The sequence below is a fragment of the Alexandromys fortis genome, unplaced genomic scaffold (genome assembly GCF_014885135.2).
Source record: "Alexandromys fortis isolate MF-2015 unplaced genomic scaffold, M_Fortis_MF-2015_v1.1 scaffold_111, whole genome shotgun sequence".
Lineage (NCBI taxonomy): Eukaryota > Metazoa > Chordata > Mammalia > Rodentia > Cricetidae > Alexandromys > Alexandromys fortis.
In genome coordinates, this window is record NW_026067996.1 from 273,303 (window position 1) to 294,332 (window position 21,030).

Sequence of the window (21,030 nt, forward strand, 5' to 3'; positions counted from 1 at the left end):
ATGCTTATGCCTATAGGACAGCACCAACATCCTAGGGACACTGGGTTGGAGAAGTGAGGCAGAAATTGTCAAGCATTGGGACCGAGCTGGCATAAAGTACGTACCTCTGTTGGCTCTTGGCCCTGTGCCTGGCATATGATGGGCACTTAGGAAAGTGACTTATTTTATCAACTGGGGATTCATACAAGCTTCTCAGAAAGAACTCGGAGGCTCTGTCAATGACCTGGGGTTGTATTTCCTGCCTACTACCTCCTGCCTGCCGCTGCCAACACAGCTCCCTGAGTCACACAACCCCATCCTCTAGCTTCTCCAGAGTGGAAGATAAAGAGGCTGCTACTGCATTTGACTGCACTGCTACTCTGCAATGTGCAGCCCATCCCACCAGGCTGGCTGGGAGATGACTAGGAACAGACTTGGTCCCTCATGGGCAGACCCTCCTCAGACACAGCAGGATTCCCTCCCGACAAACTCCCCAAAGTAGAAAATGCACTGAATACCCCTAATATATGGAGCAGCCTCACTCAGCAACGCAGCGTGGCACACTGTACACAGTGCCTGTATCCAGAATCCTGCACACAACACTCTCTACATAACACCCCGCAGCATCTGTACCCAAGTACCTCATACACAGTTCCTGTACATAGCACCCTGCATTCAGCACCTCGCATAAATCACCCTGTACACAAACCCTGCCCCTGCATTCACAGCCTCTGTCAGGCAGCTGACTGGGAACTGTGGTCACTGCTGCTGCCCAGCACCAAGGGAGCACCAGACTGCAGTTTAGTACTGGGAAAGGTCCAAAGCCAGAGCTCTACGAGGTGCCACTCAAGCCATCCCAAGGCAAGAACCCTAAGTGAGATCCTTACGCTTAGGAGACTACCGGTAGCCATTAACCATTTACAACAGAGACTCAAAGCAACGTTGGCTTAACGCGTTGTGTCTCTGTCACTCTCCTGAGAGCCCGCCTGGTGAAGCAGATGCCCTGCACGAGCTGTCTACAGTCTTCTCCCCTGCCATCCCCTCCCGGACTATGGCCTTGTCTGCTTAGCCCCTGAGAGTTCTCCTGGTCCCTACCTTCGGAGAAGCACAAGTGGGCTAACCCAGAGCTTCCACCCTCACTTCTGCCAGCTACAGGGGCGTCGAGAGACACAGTCTTTCTTTGGGGTCATTCTGTTGAGAACTAGAAGTTCTAAGAACAGGAGACTGAGCGATATTGGCAACACCACCATGGGAGACAAGGATTAATTAACGAACACACTAATTAATGGATCACTACAAATGTAGAAAAATGCTTAGAAAAAGAGGTACTAGCTATAAAGGAGGTCGGGAAAATGTCAGCTCTGACCTAAGGAATGTAGAGGTGATGGGAAAAGGAAGCAGTGGTGCACACTCCGGGCCCTAAGAAGCCTTTTGCAGAGGTCTTGGGTTCAGTTCCCAGCACCCACATAGAGGCTCAAAACCATCTGTAAACTCCAGTTCCAGGGGATTGGACACCCACTTCCAGCCTCCATGGGTACTGCATGCACATGGTGCATAGACATACATGCAGGCAAAACACCCATACATGTGAAATACAAATCAGTCTTTGCAATAAATTAGTCTAGTTGCCTATAGAGTAGATTCGTTAACTTAGTTGTAGACCGACTCTTTAAGTACATAGTTTATTATTATTTGCAATGTAGTAATTATGCATTTATTGAGTACAGGGGGATGTCACCAGGCACATGCAGATGAGTGACATATGACCTGACACTGTCAATCAGACCTCTATACACAGGGTAGTTGTAGTCCCCAAGACTGGCTTCCAGGAAGGAGCTGTGGCCCCAACTCAAAAACTTCTACTTGGTTCCAGGAGCTTTTCTAAGGTTTGGTATGTAATTCACTCAATTCCTGAGCAAGCCACAGAATGGCTCCCTGCATTCGTTCTGTCCTCAGAGAAGCAGACGCCCTGGGGAAGGACCTGTGGGAGTTTACAGGGGCAATGTCTGGGAGACTTAGGAGAGAGGAGTTAACTGTAGTAGAACAGCACCAGCCGGGATGCAGGGCTGATAGACAGGAAGCCTCCGACGGTAGCGTGGCCTGGAGAGTACTGGGCAGGGAGCCCCGGCATCACAGTTCCATCAGGCGTCTGGGATCTCTGCACTTAGCAGGAACAGCCAGGCAGCACCCAAGTTCTGTCCCTAGCTGGGAAGCTAGGAGAGACCCTGTGGGTTCCAAGGGTGCATCTCCTCAGGCTCTGATTGACAATATTCCCATAGCCCTCTGCACAGGGGCTCTGAATGAGTTTCCTCCAGGGTCCAGACACCTCAGGGTCATTCTCATTTTCAGACAGGAATGGAAGGGTTGTGACTTGTCTGGAATCATACACCCAAGGCTCAGGAGCAGGGCTTGAAATGAGGCGGAACACCCAGACCCTTGTTTTGCTACCCATATCAACTTCCTCCCTGAGGTGGGGCAAGAGGCCTGTTGGCATGGATGTAACTGATTAGAGCCTTGAACATCAGGGTCACTTGGACAGGGGCTTGTTTTGTGGCTGTGGGCTGAGAACTCCCAGCCAGCAGGACCCTTGGGCTGCCAACCCCTGTGGGGGTGGGGCCAGGCAGTGTGCAGTGTGGCCTCAACCTCCCTTGGGTAACTGGACTGGGATTACTTAAATGGCTGCAGGTGAGGCAGCTTTAGGAGAGCTGTTTACCCAAGGGACTCAAGGGTCAAGAACTGGATGTCTCTCCCAATGCTTACGTCATGATGCTAACTCCAGTCCTTCAGAAAGCCTGTGTTCTGGAGACAGGACCTTCAAAGATGGAATTAATTTTTTAAAAAAAAAAAAAAAGCCACTGGGATAGAATTCTTAGGAGAAGAGATCAGGACACAGACAAACACAGGGAAGACCATACAGGAACTGGGTGAGAAGAGGGCCATGTCTCCAAGCCAAGGAGGAAGGTCTTGGGAAACCTTCCCTGTGACACCTCGTCCTGGACTTGCAGCTTCATGCTTGCTCATGCTGTAACAAAGTGAGCTGACAGGGAAGCAGGCATCCCACGCAAGACAAGCCCTGGCCAGTACCCCACGGGACTCCTGCTGAGCCAACCTGCATTGCTTCAGAGGTCTGCCTCTGCAGGAACAAGCCAGCAGGATGAGGTCCCCGTTGTCAGTAGCTGTCAGGGGGAGGGCTGAAGATTTGGGGGTGCAACAGGATCTGTGAACATGTGCATGGGAGAGGAAATGAAGCTAAGCTAACCAGGAGAATGTCAATCCAAGATACACGTCCTTTTATTATCTGTGAGTAGGTGTGCTTGCACGTGCGTGCTGTGTCGGGAGATCAAACCCTGGCCCCACAAGTCAGGCAAGAACTCTATCTCCAGTCCAAATCCATGACCTTAAAGAGCTTGTTGACTTGTCGGAAAGATGGACAATGACACATAAGTAAAAACTAGAAAACCAGAACCATGAAATGAGATGAACCAAGGCCAGACATCAGAGAGCAGGGCAGACTCTTTCAGACCTGGCGATCAAGAAAGCCATGGGCTCATGTGACATTTGAGCAGAGTTCTGAACAGGAGAAATCTGGCCATAAAGATATCTCAGGAAATAAGGAAACAATAGAAGAATATGTGCCTGACAAGGAGAATGACTTCTATTTTCCTGCTAAAAGGATATGCCTGAGTCTGGGCTCAGTGATAGAGCTCTTACCTTAAATGCACTATGCACCAGATTAAATAGCAACTATTAAGGGGAGGAAAGTATAGCAATTCTAAAGCAACAATAAAAAAGGAAAAGTAAAGAAAGAAGGACTCTAAAATCAAATATATCTTGATAAAACTTATGAAATTTGCGAGAAAACATGAGGAAAATATCAACACCTCCAAAGGACTCAGTACTAGGCGGTTTTACAGGCAAAGCCATATGATACTCAAATAACGTTTTGTTTGTTTTTGTTTTTTGTTTGTTTGTTTTTCAAGACAAGGCTTCTTTGTAGCTTTGGTGCCTGTCCTGGAACTAGCTCTTGTAGACCAGGGTGGCCTTGAACTCACAGAGATCAGCCTGCCTCTGCTTCCCGAGTGCTGGGATTAAAGGCATGCACCACCACTGCCTGGCTCAAATAACATATTTTATATCCATTTATTTCCTTTTAAAAGCAATGTAAGTTTTTCTATTAAAGGGGTATTTAAAATTAAAATACATGATGCTAGGGAGATGGCTCAGAATTTAAAAGGCAGGCTATTCTCGCAGAGGACCTGGATTTGAATAACAGCACCCACATGGTGGTTCACAACTGTCTGTAACTCCAGTTCCAGGGATCTTACATCCTCTTCTGGCCTCCGTGGGCACTGCATACATGTGCACATAGAGAACATTCATACACGGAAAATATAAATAAGTCTTTTTAAATTAAGCTTTCAAAAATGAGGCTGAGCTAGGAGGATACCAAGAGAGCCTGGGATCTATATCAATACCTTGTTTCAAACAAAAACAAACAAAAAACAAAAACCCTGCAAATTTGAAGAAATAAAAGTCATTCCACTGCCAAAGATTGTTCTTAAAGTTTAAAAGACTCCCAGAGACTAGGAGCTCAACACCCTCTCTGGCCTCTTCTTTCTTTTTTCATTTATATATTTATTCATTTATTTTTATTGTTTGAGGCATAGTTTCTCTGTGTAATAGTCCTGGCTGCCCTGGAACGTGCTTTGTAGATCAGGCTAGCCTTGAACTCACAGAGTTCTGCTTGTCTCTGTCTCCCAAGTGCTGGGATTAAAGGTGTGCGCCACCATCACCCACTCTCTGGCCTTTTCTATGAGGCATTTCTTTGAATGGATGGTGCATGGGATGTTTCTGCTGCTGTGAGATCTCTGCCCCATCCAGGTCTCCCGTGGAGAGTTTCTCTCTAGTGAGTGTGGAAATGAAGCATCAGGGAGAGCTCACCTAGCAAGCCTGAGACCCTAGCATCTAGCTCCGACTCTGAAAATAAGCAAATAAGTCCTTCCTTCTGTATGTGGGAGCTTTTCTTTCTAGATGGTGGAAAAAGAGGGTACACCTATAAAAAGGCACAGGCTAAGAGATTGGATACAAAATCAGGATCCAACATCCTGCTGTTTACAAGAAACACACCTCAACCGCAATGACAGACGTCTACTCAGAGTAAAGGGTTGGGAAAAGGTTTCTCAATCAAATGGACCTAAGAAACAAGCGGGTGTGGCCATACTAATTTCAAACAAAAATGACTTCAAACTAAAATCAATCAGAAGGGATGGAGATGGACACTTTATACTCATAACAGGAACAATCCACCAGGATGAAGTCTCAATCCTGAATATCTATGCCCCTAATATAAAAGCACCCACGTACGTAAAAGAAACATTACTAGAACTCAAGGTAGACATCAAACCCCACACATTAATAGTAGGAGACTTCAACACTCCTCTCTCACCAAAGGACAGGTCAATCAGACAGAAGCTTGTTTTGTCTCTTACAAGAAAATGGTTCTGATTTCCCAGAGGACCAACTGTCCCCTTATTAGGGTAAATCTCTGGGACCCTGTTTAATTTCTTTTCTGTGTGTGTGGGGTGAATATGCATGTTGGGGGCGGGCACACATCGGATATGTATGCATGCATGTAGAGGCCTGACGCTGACATTTGGTGTCTTTCTCTACTTCTCTCTACTTTGTTCATGGAGGCAGGGTCTCTTGCCGAGCCTGGAGCTCACCAATTCCAGTTGGTCCAGCAGCCAGCTTGCTCAGGGGATCCTGCCTTTGCTCCCGTGTCCTAAAATTACAGGCTTCTGCATGGTGTTAGCCATGCAAACTCTGCTTCTGAATATCTAGAAATCTCTGTGCAGCTTACATTCTTTGCAGGAGACCAGAGAACACAGAATAAAGTGAAACTTTTTAAAAAAACTAGAAGGTAGTAAGTATCCAGAACTGTTAAACTGGATAGGAAAAAGGGGAAGGAAGAGGTAGCGCAAATGCAGGCTCACCTCGAAGGCATCTATCACTTACAAACCCTGGAGGAGACAGCCACGCTGAGTGTTGGGGTCAGAGCATACCCAGGCAGAGGGAACAGCATATGCAAAGGCCCTGAAGTTTGTGCCTGGTAAGTTGGCGACCATGTGGCTGGAGTAACATGAGCAAGAAGATGGGGTCAGGGGAATGAAAGGGACCCAAGAGAGACTGAGAAAGCTTGGGTTATATATACTACCTGTGAGTGAGCTTCCGGAAGGTTCTGAAGCAAGGGGGTCTAATCTGACTCAGGGTTAGGCAGAATGCCCTAAGCTGGTCATGGGTTTCTGGACAGTGGGGCATCTTCCCCCTGGGCCAAGGCTGCTCAGCTACACCCTTGCTGTTGAGCCTTTAACCTTTGGCTGCACTTCTCCCTAGGGGGTGCGAGACGTTGGACAGAGTGAGAGGAATGCAGAGCCCAGCGTAGGCAGTGCAGTGGAGAAGTGTGCTGGCCCAGCCTGACCCTGCCCTGAGCGGACGAGTTGGGATCAATCAACTTTACAGACTAGCCAATGCCACCTGCTTTGCTTGCTAGCCCTGGCTGCAGAATGCCCCAGCTGCAGGGGGTACCTTGTCTAAGATCAGAAAGTTGATGACCAGCGGCTTATGATGAGCACAGGCTGCCTCAAGTGCTCTGGCTAAGACTCGGTTTAACTGGTGGGTCGTTCGCAGTGACCTGGAGGGCCCCCAGATCCTTGATTAAGGGGGCCCAGACCCGCTGGCGCAACAAATTCTGTCTCCAGCACGGACCGCTGGGAGAAGAAGGGGGCAACGGTTGGCCACCTGCCAGTACCAAGTAAGAAATGCCACGAAGAAGGTCTGTCCAAATGTCCTAGGTGTTTGTAAGAAGCTCCCTAGGCAGACACACCTGGCTTTGCCTGGTCCTCTATCTATGTGTGGCTAGGAAGGCCCGTGCTCTCTCTCAGCGGGTTTCTTCATGCTGGCTGAGGAACCAGGTATAGTGTGGGTTAAAGGGCACAGCAGGGTACCCAGCTCCCTCTGCTCACGTGTTTTCTAGGGCTTCACTTTCCTCATTAAGTCGGTGCAAGAGCGGCCCAGGATGGCTTGGGACTGAAGTCTGGAACTCCCTCTGCAGATCGGAGCGCCCTGCAGTCTTTGGGGGAGGCGCCCGCACTGTCACAAGCCTCCGCGGACAGTCAGTCGCAGAGGCCTAGGGCAGCGCAGCGAGCGCGCATTCCCGTGGGTAACCATGACCGCTGGAGAAAAGAGCAGATGGATTTTTACAAATGGTTCCTTTAGACACGGTTCCTACTAGATCCGGCCTTGATCGGGCTGCAGAGGGGGCTGCGGGGACGATTCCGCTCAGGAGGCCCCACGTGGCCTGCACTTCATGTTTGTGCGGGCTTTCCGTGGGTCCTTAGGCCCGTCTCCCGTGCGCACCGGAGAACCAAGTGAGAATCCAGGCAGAGGCCCTGGAGCGCGTGGGCTGCGGGAGGGCGCGGCCGGGGCGGGGCGGGGCGCGTGACGCGCGGCCCTAGCCAATGGGGCGCGCGCCCGAGGCCGAGCCTCCTGCGAGCCTTCGCGGCGCCCGCGGCGTCACGTGAGCGGCCGGAGAGCGCGGAGAGCGGTGAGCGGCGAGCGCCCAGCTCGGCCGCAGGGAGCGCGGGCTGCGGCCAGGAGCGCTGGACGCGCGGCCGCATACGGAGCCGGGCCGCACGCGCAAGGCCTCGCCAGGCGACGCCGAGTCCAGGTGGGAGACGCGCGGGATACCGCGGCCGCGTGGGTCCGCCCGGGGGATCGCGGGCCGTCCCCTGTCGCGCGCTGTTCGAGCTGCGCGCCGGGGCCCGGGGAATGCGGGAACCCCCCGTGTGAGAGCGCGGGACCCGCGGAGGACAAACCCCGTGTACGCAGCTCCTGCCCGCGGAGCCCACGCGCGTCCGTGGCACTCCTGGATCTGCGCTCCCATATGGCGGCGCCCGGCGGGGCCTGGCGACAGAGGGGCGGATAGGTTACTGTCGGTCATAGCAGCGGTGGCCTAATAGGGGACGCGGAGGGGGGCACCGGGCGGAGGGTAAGGTGCTCTCCGAAGCCGTGCGCAGGAGTCTGGCCCACCTCCTTCCCTGCGTACTTCACACCCACGGGTGGACACCCACGCGCGGGCACCTTGCGGACACCCGCACGGCTGCACTGCGCCCCGCACACGCAGTCACACGACACAAACTCACACCCATTTGCGCGCACCCGCAGCGTTCCTGCGCTTCTGCTCAGATTCCCCAGGCAGAGTTCCCAGGCCTCTTTGACCAAACATTACCGATGAGGTGGCTGAGGGTAGCAGCCGCGGAGCAGGGCAGGCCACCCTTCCTAGAAGCCCTCTCACGAGCAGGGTACAGGGGCTGTTTTCTCTCATGGTATGCGAAGCTGAAATCCCAGATGTTTGATTGAGTCCTTCAGATGTTTTTTCCCCGACCATGGAGAGCCCCCACAGCCCTACAGGTGCGAGAATGTAACTTTGGGGGCCTTAGGACTGCTCAAGAAGGAGACTCTTATTTTGAAGAGCGGCCCCCATTCGCCACCCCCGTGATTTGCACGCTGACCCAATGGCTAGCCCTTGGCCGGCTCAAGGCTTGTTATCAATTACATGTTGTTCCTACAGCCGCTGTGTCCCCGGGAGGATAAACAGCAGGCCTGGCCGGCTAGGAGAGGGGGCGGAGTCCAGCGGCCGGCCAGGGACCGTGCCCAGAACCGGGTGCCCCCTCCCCCTGCAGGCAGCCTGCGCCTCTGGCTGCGCCACGTGCTGCTGTTTTTCAGGGACCGGTTTGAGCGCTGGCACTCAGACTTTCAGCCCTGGGTCTTCAACGCCTCAGTGTCCCGGGGTTGCTCAGTTCTGTTTTAAGATCCTGTTGACTGACTGGGGCCTCTCCACTCCTGGATTCAGTCAAGGGCTGTTTCTTGACTCTAGATCTTGGCCTGTACGGAAGTCATAACTGCTTGTATTCTGGTGGGGAAGCAGAGCATAGACAGGTCTCACAGTGGTGCCTGCTGTGAAGGATATAATCCCGGGTGATTTGTCTAAGGGAAAGTGTCTTCTGAGTTGAAATAACTAAATAATGAGCTCCCACCTGGAACGCTTGGAGAGACTTCCACAGAGGAGTTGTTGGTGCCATGGCCCAGGCTCTTTTAGTGCAGATGAGTCAGGCCTGAAGCAGCTGGAGGGGCAGCGTGGATGGGCAGGGTGCTGGTGCCCTGGGCCCTGAAGGAATCGGAAACATTTTTATGGCGGGAGGGAGATTCTTCTGTGCAGTTCCACTTTGCCATCCTTTTGTATCTGCATTCACTACCTTGTTTCTGCCCTGCTTCCACGTCTCAGTAGGATCTCACACAGCTGCCCTTGAACTCATGATCCCCTGGCTGTCTCCTGAGTGCTGAGATTCTGAGTATGAGCCGCTCTGCCCACCAGCACTGCTGTTTGTACTTACAGCAGACTGGTTTCTATCCTTTTAACAATGGAGTCTGGAGACCACCATCACATTTGAAAACAGTGTGATCGCCCGGTGTTGTGGGGTGTCCAGCTGTGATCATGTCATCTCAGATCTTAGGCGGCTCTGTTCCAAGTCCTGGGATACCATGCGCCCTGCGTTTGCCTGACTGTCCAAATCTTAATAAGTGTTCCGGTATACATGAGCTCTTTGGGTGTGCACGCAGCCTCGGAGCCGGGTCACACTGGCAGCACCCAGATGTCTGCACAGAGAAGTTGTGCCCCTTGCCTGAGGTCACGCAGCTGATAGCTTGCATGCGAGGCGTGCGCCCCGTGCCTTTGCCTTTTGCGTTGTCTGGCACTTGATTCCTGCTCAGCATTTGCCTTAGTGAAGAGCGTGTATTTTAAAGCACACTCCTGCTTTTAGATCCTCAACTGAGTGTTTAAACCCAGATGGCCTCCTGGCAGGATTACCCTCGGGCTCAGATCTTACCTCTATTCCCTGGAGCAAGAGAGAAACTTAGAGAGCACCGAGGCATAGAACAGTTGGGGAAATTGAGACCCAGGGGAGCAAAATGACTCTGGCCTCTTGGCTGCTGGGCAGTGCCAGGTGCCAGGCTGTGGAGTGGACCTGTGGAGATGATGGCCAGGATGTGGGTGCAGAGACTATGGACTCTACAGTTCTGCACATTCCCCCTCTTCAGTCTTGATAATCACACAGCCAGCCGTGGTCACTGGGCGGGGACAAAGGTCCAGAGAGGTGGCCCCATCCCAGCCAGATACTGTTGACTCTCCTTGGCGCCAGACCTAGCATGGGATTTGGCTTTGGAGGGCACGGCTTTCCCTCTCCTTTCTGTCCACATTCTCTGAGCCCTTCTTGGGTACGTGGTGTGGTGCTGAGTGCTGGGGATACGGCAGAGTGTGCTGCCAAGAGGGGACACGGGCATCTGCTGAGCTTCCCCAAGTCGGTGAGTGTCCCAGACAGGAGAGGTGGGGTGGAGGGAGGACAGGAGGCTCTGCTCCCACACATCGGCCAAGGGCAAATGTCACCCCCTCATCCTGCCCGAAGGTTGTGAGGTCCCAGGAAGTTACCCACAAACTGGGCTCTCAGACCTACTGGAGCCTCATGGCCACCAGGGACTGGACCTTGTCCATCATGGCGGGAAAGTGTTAGGCGCCATGGAGGGAGCGCTTGGCTCAACTCCGTGTCTCCTCTCCTAGTCGTAGAGGAGAAAGGTGGTTCTGGAACTCGGCTGGAAGTTTGTAGGGAAACATTGTGAAGGCAGGCAGGCACTTAATGGCCTCTAACCTTTTTCCCCCTCTACATTATAGCTACCAGGCTAAAGTACAGGCAGCTCAGATACACGCGTGTCCCATTCAACTCTGGGAACGCTGTGCTTGCATTCACAGAAGTTCATTTTTGAAATCTGAAGTGAACATCTAATAAGCAGCTTGTGCTTTTATTCGCTCAGAAGCCTCCGAAGCCTGGGCTCAGAGTGTAAATGGCATCTTTCCTTGTCACCCCCTCTCTAACTCCAGGTAGAGGGCAGAGTTTAGGTCCTGCCACTTGCAGGGCCTCCTCCCCCTGGCCTCCTTTCCCCCTTGGACTCAGCTGTTCACAGACAAGAGCATTCCTTGTTTTATTCCTTTCCAGAATCATTCTGGAAAATGTTTGAAACCAGAAGTGCCCTGGGTTGTGCAACGGGGCCTGGAGAGGGCTCTTTTGCAAACAGGGTGATGCAATTTCTGAAAACACACTCGCCGGCCCCATTGTCCCTTGGGATGGAAGCAGGGTCTGGACATTTGGCCACAGGAGGCCTTCCTTGGGCAGGCAACCGAGGGTATAGGCTGCGAGGCACCAGTGAGCATGCAGTCCTTCTAACCAGACCTCCCTTGTTCCCTCTGCAGCCACCACAGACTCGGCCAAGCCAGCATGGTGGACCACTTGCTTCCAGTGGACGAGACCTTCTCGTCACCAAAATGCTCAGTGGGGTACCTGGGTGATAGGCTGGCCAGCCGGCGACCATACCACATGTTGCCCTCTCCCATCTCTGAGGATGACAGCGATGTCTCCAGCCCCTGCTCTTGTGCCAGCCCTGAATCGCAAGCCTTCTGTTCCTGCTACGGCTCAGGTCCAGGCCCTGAGGCCCAGGACAGCATCTTGGATTTCCTCCTGTCTCAGGCCACACTGGGCAGTGGTGGTGGCAGTGGAGGTGTCGGAGATAGCAGTGGCCCTGTGACCTGGGGATCATGGAGGAGAGCCTCTGTGCCTGTGAAAGGGGAACATTTCTGCTTCCCTGAATTCCTGTCAGGAGACCCTGATGATGTCTCCAGACCCTTCCAGCCTACCCTGGAGGAGATTGAAGAATTCTTGGAAGAGAACATGGAGGCTGAGGTCAAGGAGGCCCCAGAGAGCAGCAGCAGGGACCTGGAGGCCTGCAGCCAGCTCTCCGCTGGTTCACACCGGAACCACCTCCATCCAGAGTCTGGTGGGAGAGAGCGCTGTACCCCGCCACCAGGTGGCACCGGTGGGGGTGGTGCCCAAAGTGCTGGTGAGGGGTCGGCACGTGATGGTCCCATGCCCGTGCTGCTGCAGATCCAGCCTGTTGCTGTGAAGCAGGAGGCAGGTTCAGGGCCAGCCTCCCCAGGGCAGGCCCCAGAGAGTGTCAAGGTCGCCCAGCTCCTGGTTAACATCCAGGGGCAGACCTTTGCACTCCTGCCTCAAGTGGTACCATCCTCCAACTTGAACCTGCCCTCCAAGTTTGTGCGCATCGCGCCTGTGCCCATCGCTGCCAAACCTATTGGTTCGGGATCCCTAGGTCCTGGCCCTGCTGGCCTCCTTGTGGGTCAGAAGTTCCCCAAGAACCCAGCAGCAGAACTTCTCAAAATGCACAAATGCACTTTCCCCGGCTGCAGCAAGATGTACACCAAGAGTAGCCACCTCAAGGCCCACCTGCGCCGGCACACAGGCGAGAAGCCCTTCGCCTGCACCTGGCCGGGCTGCGGCTGGAGGTCAGTATGCATGGACAGGCTGGGCAGCCAGCTAGGAGGCACATCGCTGCTCACCGGGGTGTGTTGCCAAGCACCCTTTCTCCATTAGATAAGGAGGATTAGGAAAGGAGCAAGGGGTGGGCAAGGGTCAGGATCAGAGCTGGCACAGTTGCTGGAGACTTCCTTGTCCCTCTTGGTGACTGAAGCTGGTAGCCACCTGGTCTCCGGTTTCTTTAAAGAGCAGGTAAGTCTTGCTTGGGCTTATGCTACATGTGGTCTCTCAGGCTGGGCTGAAGCAGAAGGAAGCTCAGCTAGGGAACTGGGCCAGAGACCCGTGCGGCCTCTCAGCATCCTTGGGGTAAGTACTACCGTTACACCCATGACATTTCTGGTCAGGTACATGGAGACTCTGACTGGTCAAGAACCACCCATGCCACAGTACTGTGTGAGTGGAATGTGAGCCCTGAGACTCGAACTAGAAAATTATACTTCCCTCCAGCCAGGAGGTGGGCCTTGCTCACAAGTTTGGGCTGAGCTTTGCCTTGTTTCTTCCCTGGCGACCTGGAGGTGTGTTTGGGAAGCCATAGAGAACAGCCGAAAGGAAGGACAGACGGCTGTCATATGGAGCCAAAGGTGGCAGAATCCTATAGACTTCTGTTCCACAGAACAGGGTGGATCCAGACTGCCCAGATGTGATGACAGGGACCATGGAATCCTGGGGTCGCCCTGTCCTAGGCCCTGGGTGCCCATCATGGTCTTCAGGAGGCTAGTTGCCTGCAGAAGCTCACACGCCCAGGGTGCTACAGCCAGGTGGTGGATGCTCTGGCCTTGGTGGATAGCATGTGTGGCAGCAGCACCGTTCCATCTTGTCTGTCATGTGTGTGTGTGTGTGTGTGTGTGTATCAGGTGAGGCTCATCTGTATGCACAGATCTGATAGAGCTAGACATTGTCTGCAGTGTATGGGCACGTCTTGTACCTGATGTGGGGTGGCACCCAGGAATAGGCCCCGAGAGGGAGTTCTGAGTTAGTGGGACTAGCCTCAGGGCAGGTGCTAGCCTGATGAGACTGAGCCTGGAGGATGGCCTGTCACAGTGGCAATATTTCCCTTCCAGCACCAAAGTGACCAGAAAAGGAACTTTCTCAGTCAGTATTTTGGGTTGTGGAAGTTCCTGAGAGGTGTTGTTGTCTTCTCTTAACCTGTTCAATTGCTGGGCTCCCTAGGTCTGCTGTCTATTCTCTGAGCCATGTTTTCGGGAGTGGACCCAGAGCAGGACTGTGGGGTGGTAAGTGAGTGGACAAGTTGTAGGGCAAGAGGAGCCTAGACAGAGACCTGGCAGGGGTGTTGACTGAGGACGGAGGGAGCAATGGACCCTGTTTGGAGGAGGCAGTGGGACAGGCCCAGAGCCCGCCCTGGGGTTGCTATCAACTTGCAATCTCCTGTCTCTTTTTGTTCTCTGGAGCTCAGAGATAATGTGGGGGGTCTGATTGTGCCCTCTTTTCATGAGGCTAAAGGTCAGTTTCCCACAGTCGGACTATGGAGAAGAATCTCCGAGGTGTCCTGCCTGGGACACTGGCAGGTGTTTGCACCCACAGGGACTGCTGAAGGACAGGCTACTGAATAGCCTTGGCCCAACAGTGCTCACTCCATGGGCTTGCTTGCCCCAGGAAGTACTGATTGCTCACTTTGACTGGTGCTGACGTTTGAGTGGCATCTTCAGAGAGAAAGAGGCCAGGCCGGGGTTACAGGCTGTAAGATGTGGTCAAGGATGAGGGCTGGAAGGCAGCATGAGATCCAAGGAAGGGCCTTGGCTCTGACCCTGAGCCTTGCACTGGCCTCACTGCCCAGGCAGAGCCCACTCAGCAAGACTAAAAACATGGTGTCCATATCAAGGTCCCTGTGTAGCATCTGCCTCAGGAAAGAGCTGAGTGTCTGAGATCCCCAGGATATTCTTGGAGATTAGAAGCCTAGGGGTTGTGCCTCTAAGGTCTGCGAGCTCCCTGCATGTGGTCAGCCTTCCACTCAGAAGCAGTGTAGTGGGCAGCAATTCCTTGCAGCAGTTAGGTGGGAGGGTGGGCTGTAATGACAATGATGATGGCGGTAGCATGTCGCTTTGGGGATCACTGTGTGCTGGGATAACCACCAACCCCTTCTCTTGTGTATGCCCTTCTGCGGGAGCTCATTACTCCCTGAAATTGATGTGGCCTTCAAATGCAGAGAACACTTTGGAGTGTTTAAATTCCAGTCCAGCCTTCTTGCTGTGGCCCACAGCTTCCCCAGTGTTCTCTCTGGCCTTTACGCCTTCTCTAGCAAGATCAGCCATGCCACTTTCCCCTCTGTTTCCCTTACCGTCGTCACGGGCCCCGGGATGCTTGTGGTGGCTCAGCCTTTGCTGTGAACCCCCAATACACACATTAGCTTATTGAGTCCTCACAAGAACTCTACAATCATATGCAGTAACCCACATTCTACAGAGGGAAATCAAGGTACAGAATGATCATCTTTCAGAAGGATGTAGCTAGTATGTGTGATTTTGGAGTTGGGGTACATCCCCATGGGTGCAGCACCTGCCTGATTCTTCAGCAGTACAGCCAGTTTTGGAAGTGGCCATAGTATATGCTGTGGTGTGTGGTGTGGTGTGTGTGTGTGTGTGTGTGTGTGTGTGTGTGTATGTATGTGTACTGTGTACTCCTGTGATCAGATACACATGCACATGAAGGCCGGAGATGCTTATCATGTGTCTTTTTCAATAGTTCTCCACCTTATTTTTTGAGACTGGGTCTCTCACAGCCTAGAGCTCATGGATTGTCTAAGCTGCCTGGCCAGTGAGTTCCAGCTCGTCACTACCCTATCAGCACTGATAGTACAGGCACACCCTACTGTGTCCAGTTTTTATGTAAGTGCGGAGGGATCTGAACTTGGGTCCTCATGTTTGCTCAGCAAGCACTTTACCAAATGGGCCACATCCTCAGCCCCTAGGCTGTGCTGTGCTCCTGGCTCCTGGCTGTGGGAGAGGAGAGAGCGGCAGGCATGGTGGTAACTGCTCTGACGAGGCACTAATCTGAGCATGCTTGTGTCAGTTCCTATGAGGTGCGCCTAATGGAGGAAATAGAGCCACAGAGCTGGTAAGCACTTTCTCTGTGGTCATACAACTTCTAAGTTGCAGAGTTGCCCAGCGCTTGGGAGGCAGAGACAGGATGATCTATGAGTTCAAGGCCAACCTGGTCTACAGAGTAAGTTCCAGGACAGCCAGGGTTACACAGAGAAACCCTGTCTTAGGGGAAAAAAAAGAAAAAAAAAAGTGGCAGAGTCAGGAATTTAACAGCTGTTTTCTCCCTCACCCACCCTAGGCTCAGAGTGCTTCTCCACACTTTTGCTTCCTTTCTACACTCTTGCTCACCTCCCAGGGGAGAGGCCCCTCCTCCACCTGCAGCTGGGCCTGGCTGGTCCAACGCGTTCTATACTTCCCATCCGGCTCTGGTGCTGGCACTGGGCCCTGAGTTCCTAAATCTGCCCAAGCCCCTGCCTCTGCTCCCATTCCTCCACAGCCCAGGGGACTGCCCCGCAGCCGAGGTGGCACCTGTCCCAGTCCCAAAACCCACTGCATTCTGCTTTTGTGTGGCCAGGATTCCCTCCTCTCTCCCTGTTAGGACGTGGTTTTGCATTCAGGAGGGACTAAAGCCAGCCTGCCTATTCTGGTGTAACCATCTGGGAAGTGGCTGTTTGCCGCCTTCCTAGAAGTTTCCTCTCCCCACTTGCAGACACAGGCCTCCTTTGTTCCCTGCAGTGGAACATCCTGTTCCAGAGTGGCCAAGCCGCTCCTTCCAGAAAGAATCTTGCTGGGCCATAGCTGAAGTGAGTATTAATAGCTGTCAGCCGCTATGTGTCATGTACTACCGGCATCCATGGTGGACACAGGAGGCCCTGAGGGGGACAGTAGAGTCCAAAGCCACTGAGTGTTGGCGGAAGTGGGTACCAGATTTGGGCTTAGTGGTCTGGTTTCAGGCCAACTCTCTTAGCATTCATCACCGCTGCCCATGTGCAGGGGCATGTCCTCTGGCCTTGTGGCTGGCAGATGCCCACATATGATCTGCAGGTTGCACACTGCACATGCAGCCTTAGGAGGCTGCAGCTTCTGAGATCTGACTGTTGTCAGTGACTTTCTGGCAGATGGCAACTTGTGTCTCACACAGTTCTTATGCTAGCATTCCTGATGGACCCTGTGCGTCTTCTGCCCTATGACCCAACGACGAGAGTTATGAACCTGCCCCACAGATGCCAGGCACCAGGCCTTTGCCATCTACCAGAAAGGTCCTGTGTTCTATTCCTTGTGTTCAATAGGAGCTCACAATTCTTAAACAATTGCCACATTTGAAGCCCCATTGTCTGTAATTGTCCCCTGAGATAAGTCTGTCATTGTTACTGTCCCAAGGTAGGGATACCAGGGTTTAGCAGGACTTGGCAACCTGCCCAAACCAATCCCAAGGCTGTGTCCTGCCCAGCTAAGATCTTGTATCTCTTGCTTGTTGCTGCCTCAGGCTTTCTCGTTTGACTGTTATCAGAGGATGTGACCCAGTCAGGCAGGGGTCATCTTCGACTCAGTTACCAGGACATTCCTGTCAGGTACCAAAAGGCTGTGGCAGCAGAGGGAGGCTCTGGAATGGGGACACCTTGTTCTCTGGCATGGCTGCCCCTCAGCTGCTGTCCCTCTCAGGGTGTCTTATAACCTGTCCCTTAGAAGGCATGCAGGGAGTGAGGGAGGAAACTGAGGTCCCGGATGCTCAGGACCAGTGAAATGGGGACTGACAAACCTGTTCTTCCTTGTGAGGCTCCGTGCCCAACGCCTGCTGAGGGCACGTGGCTATGGCACAGGATCCAGGTAACAGCACTACCCGGCCAGGAAGAGAAAGATGAGAGGCAGGAGCAGACAGGCCAGGGGAGAGGCTTCATTCCAGCCTCAGGTGTTCTGTCTCAGTTCACATCACCATGAATTCTATCTAATTAAGTGGTCCTCTAAGAGACATCCCTGTGCCCGGTCCCCTGGGACGTGGCTGCAAGGCAGCAGCTTCCACATTGGATCTACCTGCCTTGACAGGCCCTGCACTGCTCAGAGAACAGGATTTTGAGGCCCTTGGTGTCATGAGCCCTGCCGGTTGTCGATGTCACTATTTATTATTCTTGTTCCCCAGGCTGAGGTCAGGGTGGTCTACTGCAGAATCTGAGCTAAGGTGACCATAGCTCTAGCAACTGAGTGTGATGTCCCTGCTGTCCACCTCATCTGCCACACCGAGTGGCACCTATCTAGAAATGGGGTGTCGGGCCTGGGACTCCTGTGTGTTCCTGGGGATATATGCAGTGATCAGTGTGTGACAATCTTCTCTCATCCCGGGGTGCCTGCACCTCCTGGGCACAGAGAACAGGGAGTGCGCTCTTCTTCCTGGAGCTTACGCTGTCTAGGCACAGCTGAGCCTAATTAAGATGTTGAAACTAGTCTGAAAATGCCATGGGGCTGGAGGTGGTACTCGGTGGTGGAGCGCTTGTGTCCGAGCTTTGCTTCCCCAGCACACACAAGAGATAACATGGTGCGCAGTGCTGTGGTGCAGCTCAGCACACGGTGTAGGACCCCCCAGGAAGTGACACTGGGGATAGACTGAAGAATGAGCGGATAAGGACAGAGAGGAGAGGGAGGTCTCAGGGACACTGGGGCTTGCCAGGATCTCATTGGGTGGCTGCAGAGGTGGTCTAATCACTTAAGATCCAGCCTGGCTTAGCCTAGCCCACTGTACCCCCACCTGGTGTTGGGGAGGCTGTGGCACTGGCTTTGAGGTCACTTGCAGTGGTGGTGCCCACGCTGGCCTGGCTGACCGCCATGTTCCACAGGTTTTCCCGCTCAGATGAACTATCACGGCACCGGCGATCTCACTCGGGTGTGAAGCCGTACCAGTGTCCCGTGTGCGAGAAGAAGTTTGCGCGGAGTGACCACCTCTCCAAACACATCAAGGTGCATCGTTTCCCACGGAGCAGTCGGGCAGTCCGCGCCATCAACTGAGTGCAGTGACCACCCCACCCTCCCCTAGCCCCACGCTTTGTTTTTAAATGCAATAACTTATTGCCTCCTTCAGAAGGATGTGACAATGTTACCAGCCCCCTTCTGAATCTTAGGAGGTGTGACCCAGAACCGCCATGACTGCCTTTCAGGGGAGGACCTAGAGTCCCCAAGGTCCCCGGGGCTGGTTCCCCGGTGGCCCAGGCAGGCCTGCACCCTTGTGCCTTTGTGCCTTCCTGCCAGCCGGAAGGATTGTTGCGGGGGGGGGGGTCCTTGCCCTTCTCCCATTGGGCTTCCTACCTGGGCCAAAGCCAACATTATTGCTGGGGAAGAAGTGTTTCGATTGTGTCGAAATAGTTCCCAGAAGGAGCCATGCTGGGAACAAGGAAGTAGGTCAAAAGTGTAGGGCTGAACTGTGGCATGAGGACTGCCATATGCAAGAGGCCTTTGAGGGTCCAGGAGAATGGCCACCCTTGCTCTAGGCTGTAATGCATGTGCTTAAATGCAAGACAAATGGAGCCATATCCATCGGTACCCAGCCTGGCTCACCCTCCTCCAGACATCAGCATCCTCCGGGTTGTGGTAAGAGGAGACAGGAACTGGCCTGGTGGATGCCAAGCAACTAGCTAGTGCCTCCCAGTCTGACTTAGATTTGCATTCCTCATCAGGTCTAGATATTAGTACCAACTGGACTAGCTTGTTTTGACAGGTCTATTTCACATCCTATGAATGTATGTAAATAAACTGTACATAGGTACGCATCTACATAAAATATCTTTTAATAACACGTTGACATTTGTGTAAATTTGAAATTAAAAAATTCTATAAAGTCAGTGTATATATGTTACAATTATGTATATTTTCTTTGGTCCTTCATAAAAATATATTTACTTTGCCAATAAAAGGAGAAAAAAGAACTCAACCATTTGGCCCTGTCTTCCTCTGCTGACCTGGGACTTGGGAGTGAGTCTGGGGTTCTGCTCTTCCCAGGTCCCTATGTGGACCTTCCTCTCTTCAGCCATGTCTGGTCCCACCTGAGGGCAGTGTCTCATGCCCACTGGTTATTGCCATTTGCTTGTGCCAAGGCAATCATCTATTCTATGGGCCCTCCTCAGGGAGGTGGCAGACCTGTTCGCTCCCTGCACTGTGACTTTGACATCTTAGGGATCTTCTCCAGGCAGGCCATGGGATGGTTGGTATTTCTGCCATTGGATTCTACTCTCAGGTTTGGGTCCAGGCGCACATCCTCTCCAGGCTGAGCTCTAGGATCATTGGGAGCAGACAAGGGGAAGCTGTGGACTCTGTAGGGATTGACCCCAGGGAGTCTTGGCCTGGGCTGAGGAGGGCTAGCCTACTCAGCAGCTCAGCTGGTGTAAGGTGGACAGTAGGAAGACCTTCCTGGTTCAGCTGTGCACAGTGTAAGGTGAGAACCAAGTGGCCCTTTTCCTGATGACTCCACTGAAATAGCTGGGTGCTGACTGGGCGAGGGTTCCCCAGGAGCCCCTCAGAGGTCTGGAGGCAGCTGGCAGGTAGGTTTCCAGCAGAGAGATTTCTATACCATATGGGTGACGCAGTCTCAGAATGTGGGGGCTGGCTGGGGGGTAGGCCGGCTAGTCTGTTCTGTCCAGTGGGAGTTGGCAGTCACAGAGCATTTGTGTGCGGCCAGTACAGCTGGCTAGAAGATGGACATCCCAACTGACCAGCTTGTGACCTCTGCCCTTTGCCTATGACCACATATACCTTCTGAGGACAAACAGGCCCTGGGGAAATGAGACGTTGATTTCCAGCTGTGTTAGGGTAATCTCTCTTCATCCTAAACAATCAATGCAGCCACAGATACAAGGGAAATTGGAGGGACAACGGAGGTCTGCTTTGTGGTCATGCTGGCGGCACTGAGGAGATAAACCATGTCCACATGCACCACGGTGGCCAAGGATGGATGGCATGCTCTTCCCCCTCACTGGTACATCAACAGCCAGGTTATTCTAGCCAGCTGAGCTGTGAGCTGTCTTGGGGCGAGGAGTGGGGTGGTGGTTATAAGTCAGCATGGACTACTGGGGTCCTCACCTGAGCCTGTATTCTCACCCTGCCGTGCAGGAGAGGCCGAGGTGATGCATGCAGCAAGATGGGGGGCCATTGCAGTCTCCCTCATGCAACCTCTCATTGATGCTATTTTGGGTGGGTTTCTAATGCTCCAGGTTGCAGCCAGACCTTGCACAACATGTTGGTGAGAAAGTCCATGGTATTATGAGGTCAATGGTAAGTGGGGTGCAAGCCTCTGAGTTGGACTAGGAGAGGTTGAAAGTGTGCCCTTCTGTCCTCAGTGATTTCTGTGGCCGGAAGAGAAGTCTTTGTCCTGTTCTGTGTGCCAAGAAAGCAGAAGGAGGCATAGTCCTGTGGCCCTGCAACTATTTGCATTAGGGGAGGAATCTGAAAGATTATGAAACAGGTAAAATGACCCAAATCTCCCCCACGGTCTTTGGTTAAAAGCAGAGCACCGTGAAATACTAGTATTTGTTTTTAATGTTAGTGATAAGCAATCCTTTTTTTTTAAGTTTTTCTTT

At 52.9% G+C, this 21,030-nt stretch overlaps 1 protein-coding gene across 3 annotated transcripts; it reads left to right on the forward strand.

Moving 5' to 3' along the window:
* The first annotated feature begins 7,551 nt into the window (after nucleotides 1–7,551).
* Klf15 (KLF transcription factor 15) lies at nucleotides 7,552–19,388 on the forward strand. Of its 3 annotated transcripts, XM_050160270.1 has the most exons (4): nucleotides 7,552–7,705; nucleotides 11,339–12,442; nucleotides 16,182–16,275; nucleotides 18,301–18,462. In XM_050160270.1, exons 2-4 carry the CDS (start codon nucleotides 11,364–11,366, stop codon nucleotides 18,316–18,318), a joined length of 1,191 nt encoding a protein of 396 aa, XP_050016227.1. In that variant the 5' UTR covers nucleotides 7,552–7,705; nucleotides 11,339–11,363; the 3' UTR covers nucleotides 18,319–18,462. The 3 variants fall into 3 exon arrangements, with proteins under 3 accessions (XP_050016227.1, XP_050016225.1, XP_050016226.1); XM_050160268.1 differs by lacking the exon at nucleotides 16,182–16,275 and having other exon boundaries at nucleotides 7,554–7,705; nucleotides 18,301–19,388; XM_050160269.1 differs by lacking the exons at nucleotides 7,552–7,705; nucleotides 16,182–16,275 and adding an exon at nucleotides 9,995–10,398 and having other exon boundaries at nucleotides 18,301–19,388.
* The last annotated feature ends 1,642 nt before the right edge of the window (nucleotides 19,389–21,030 follow it).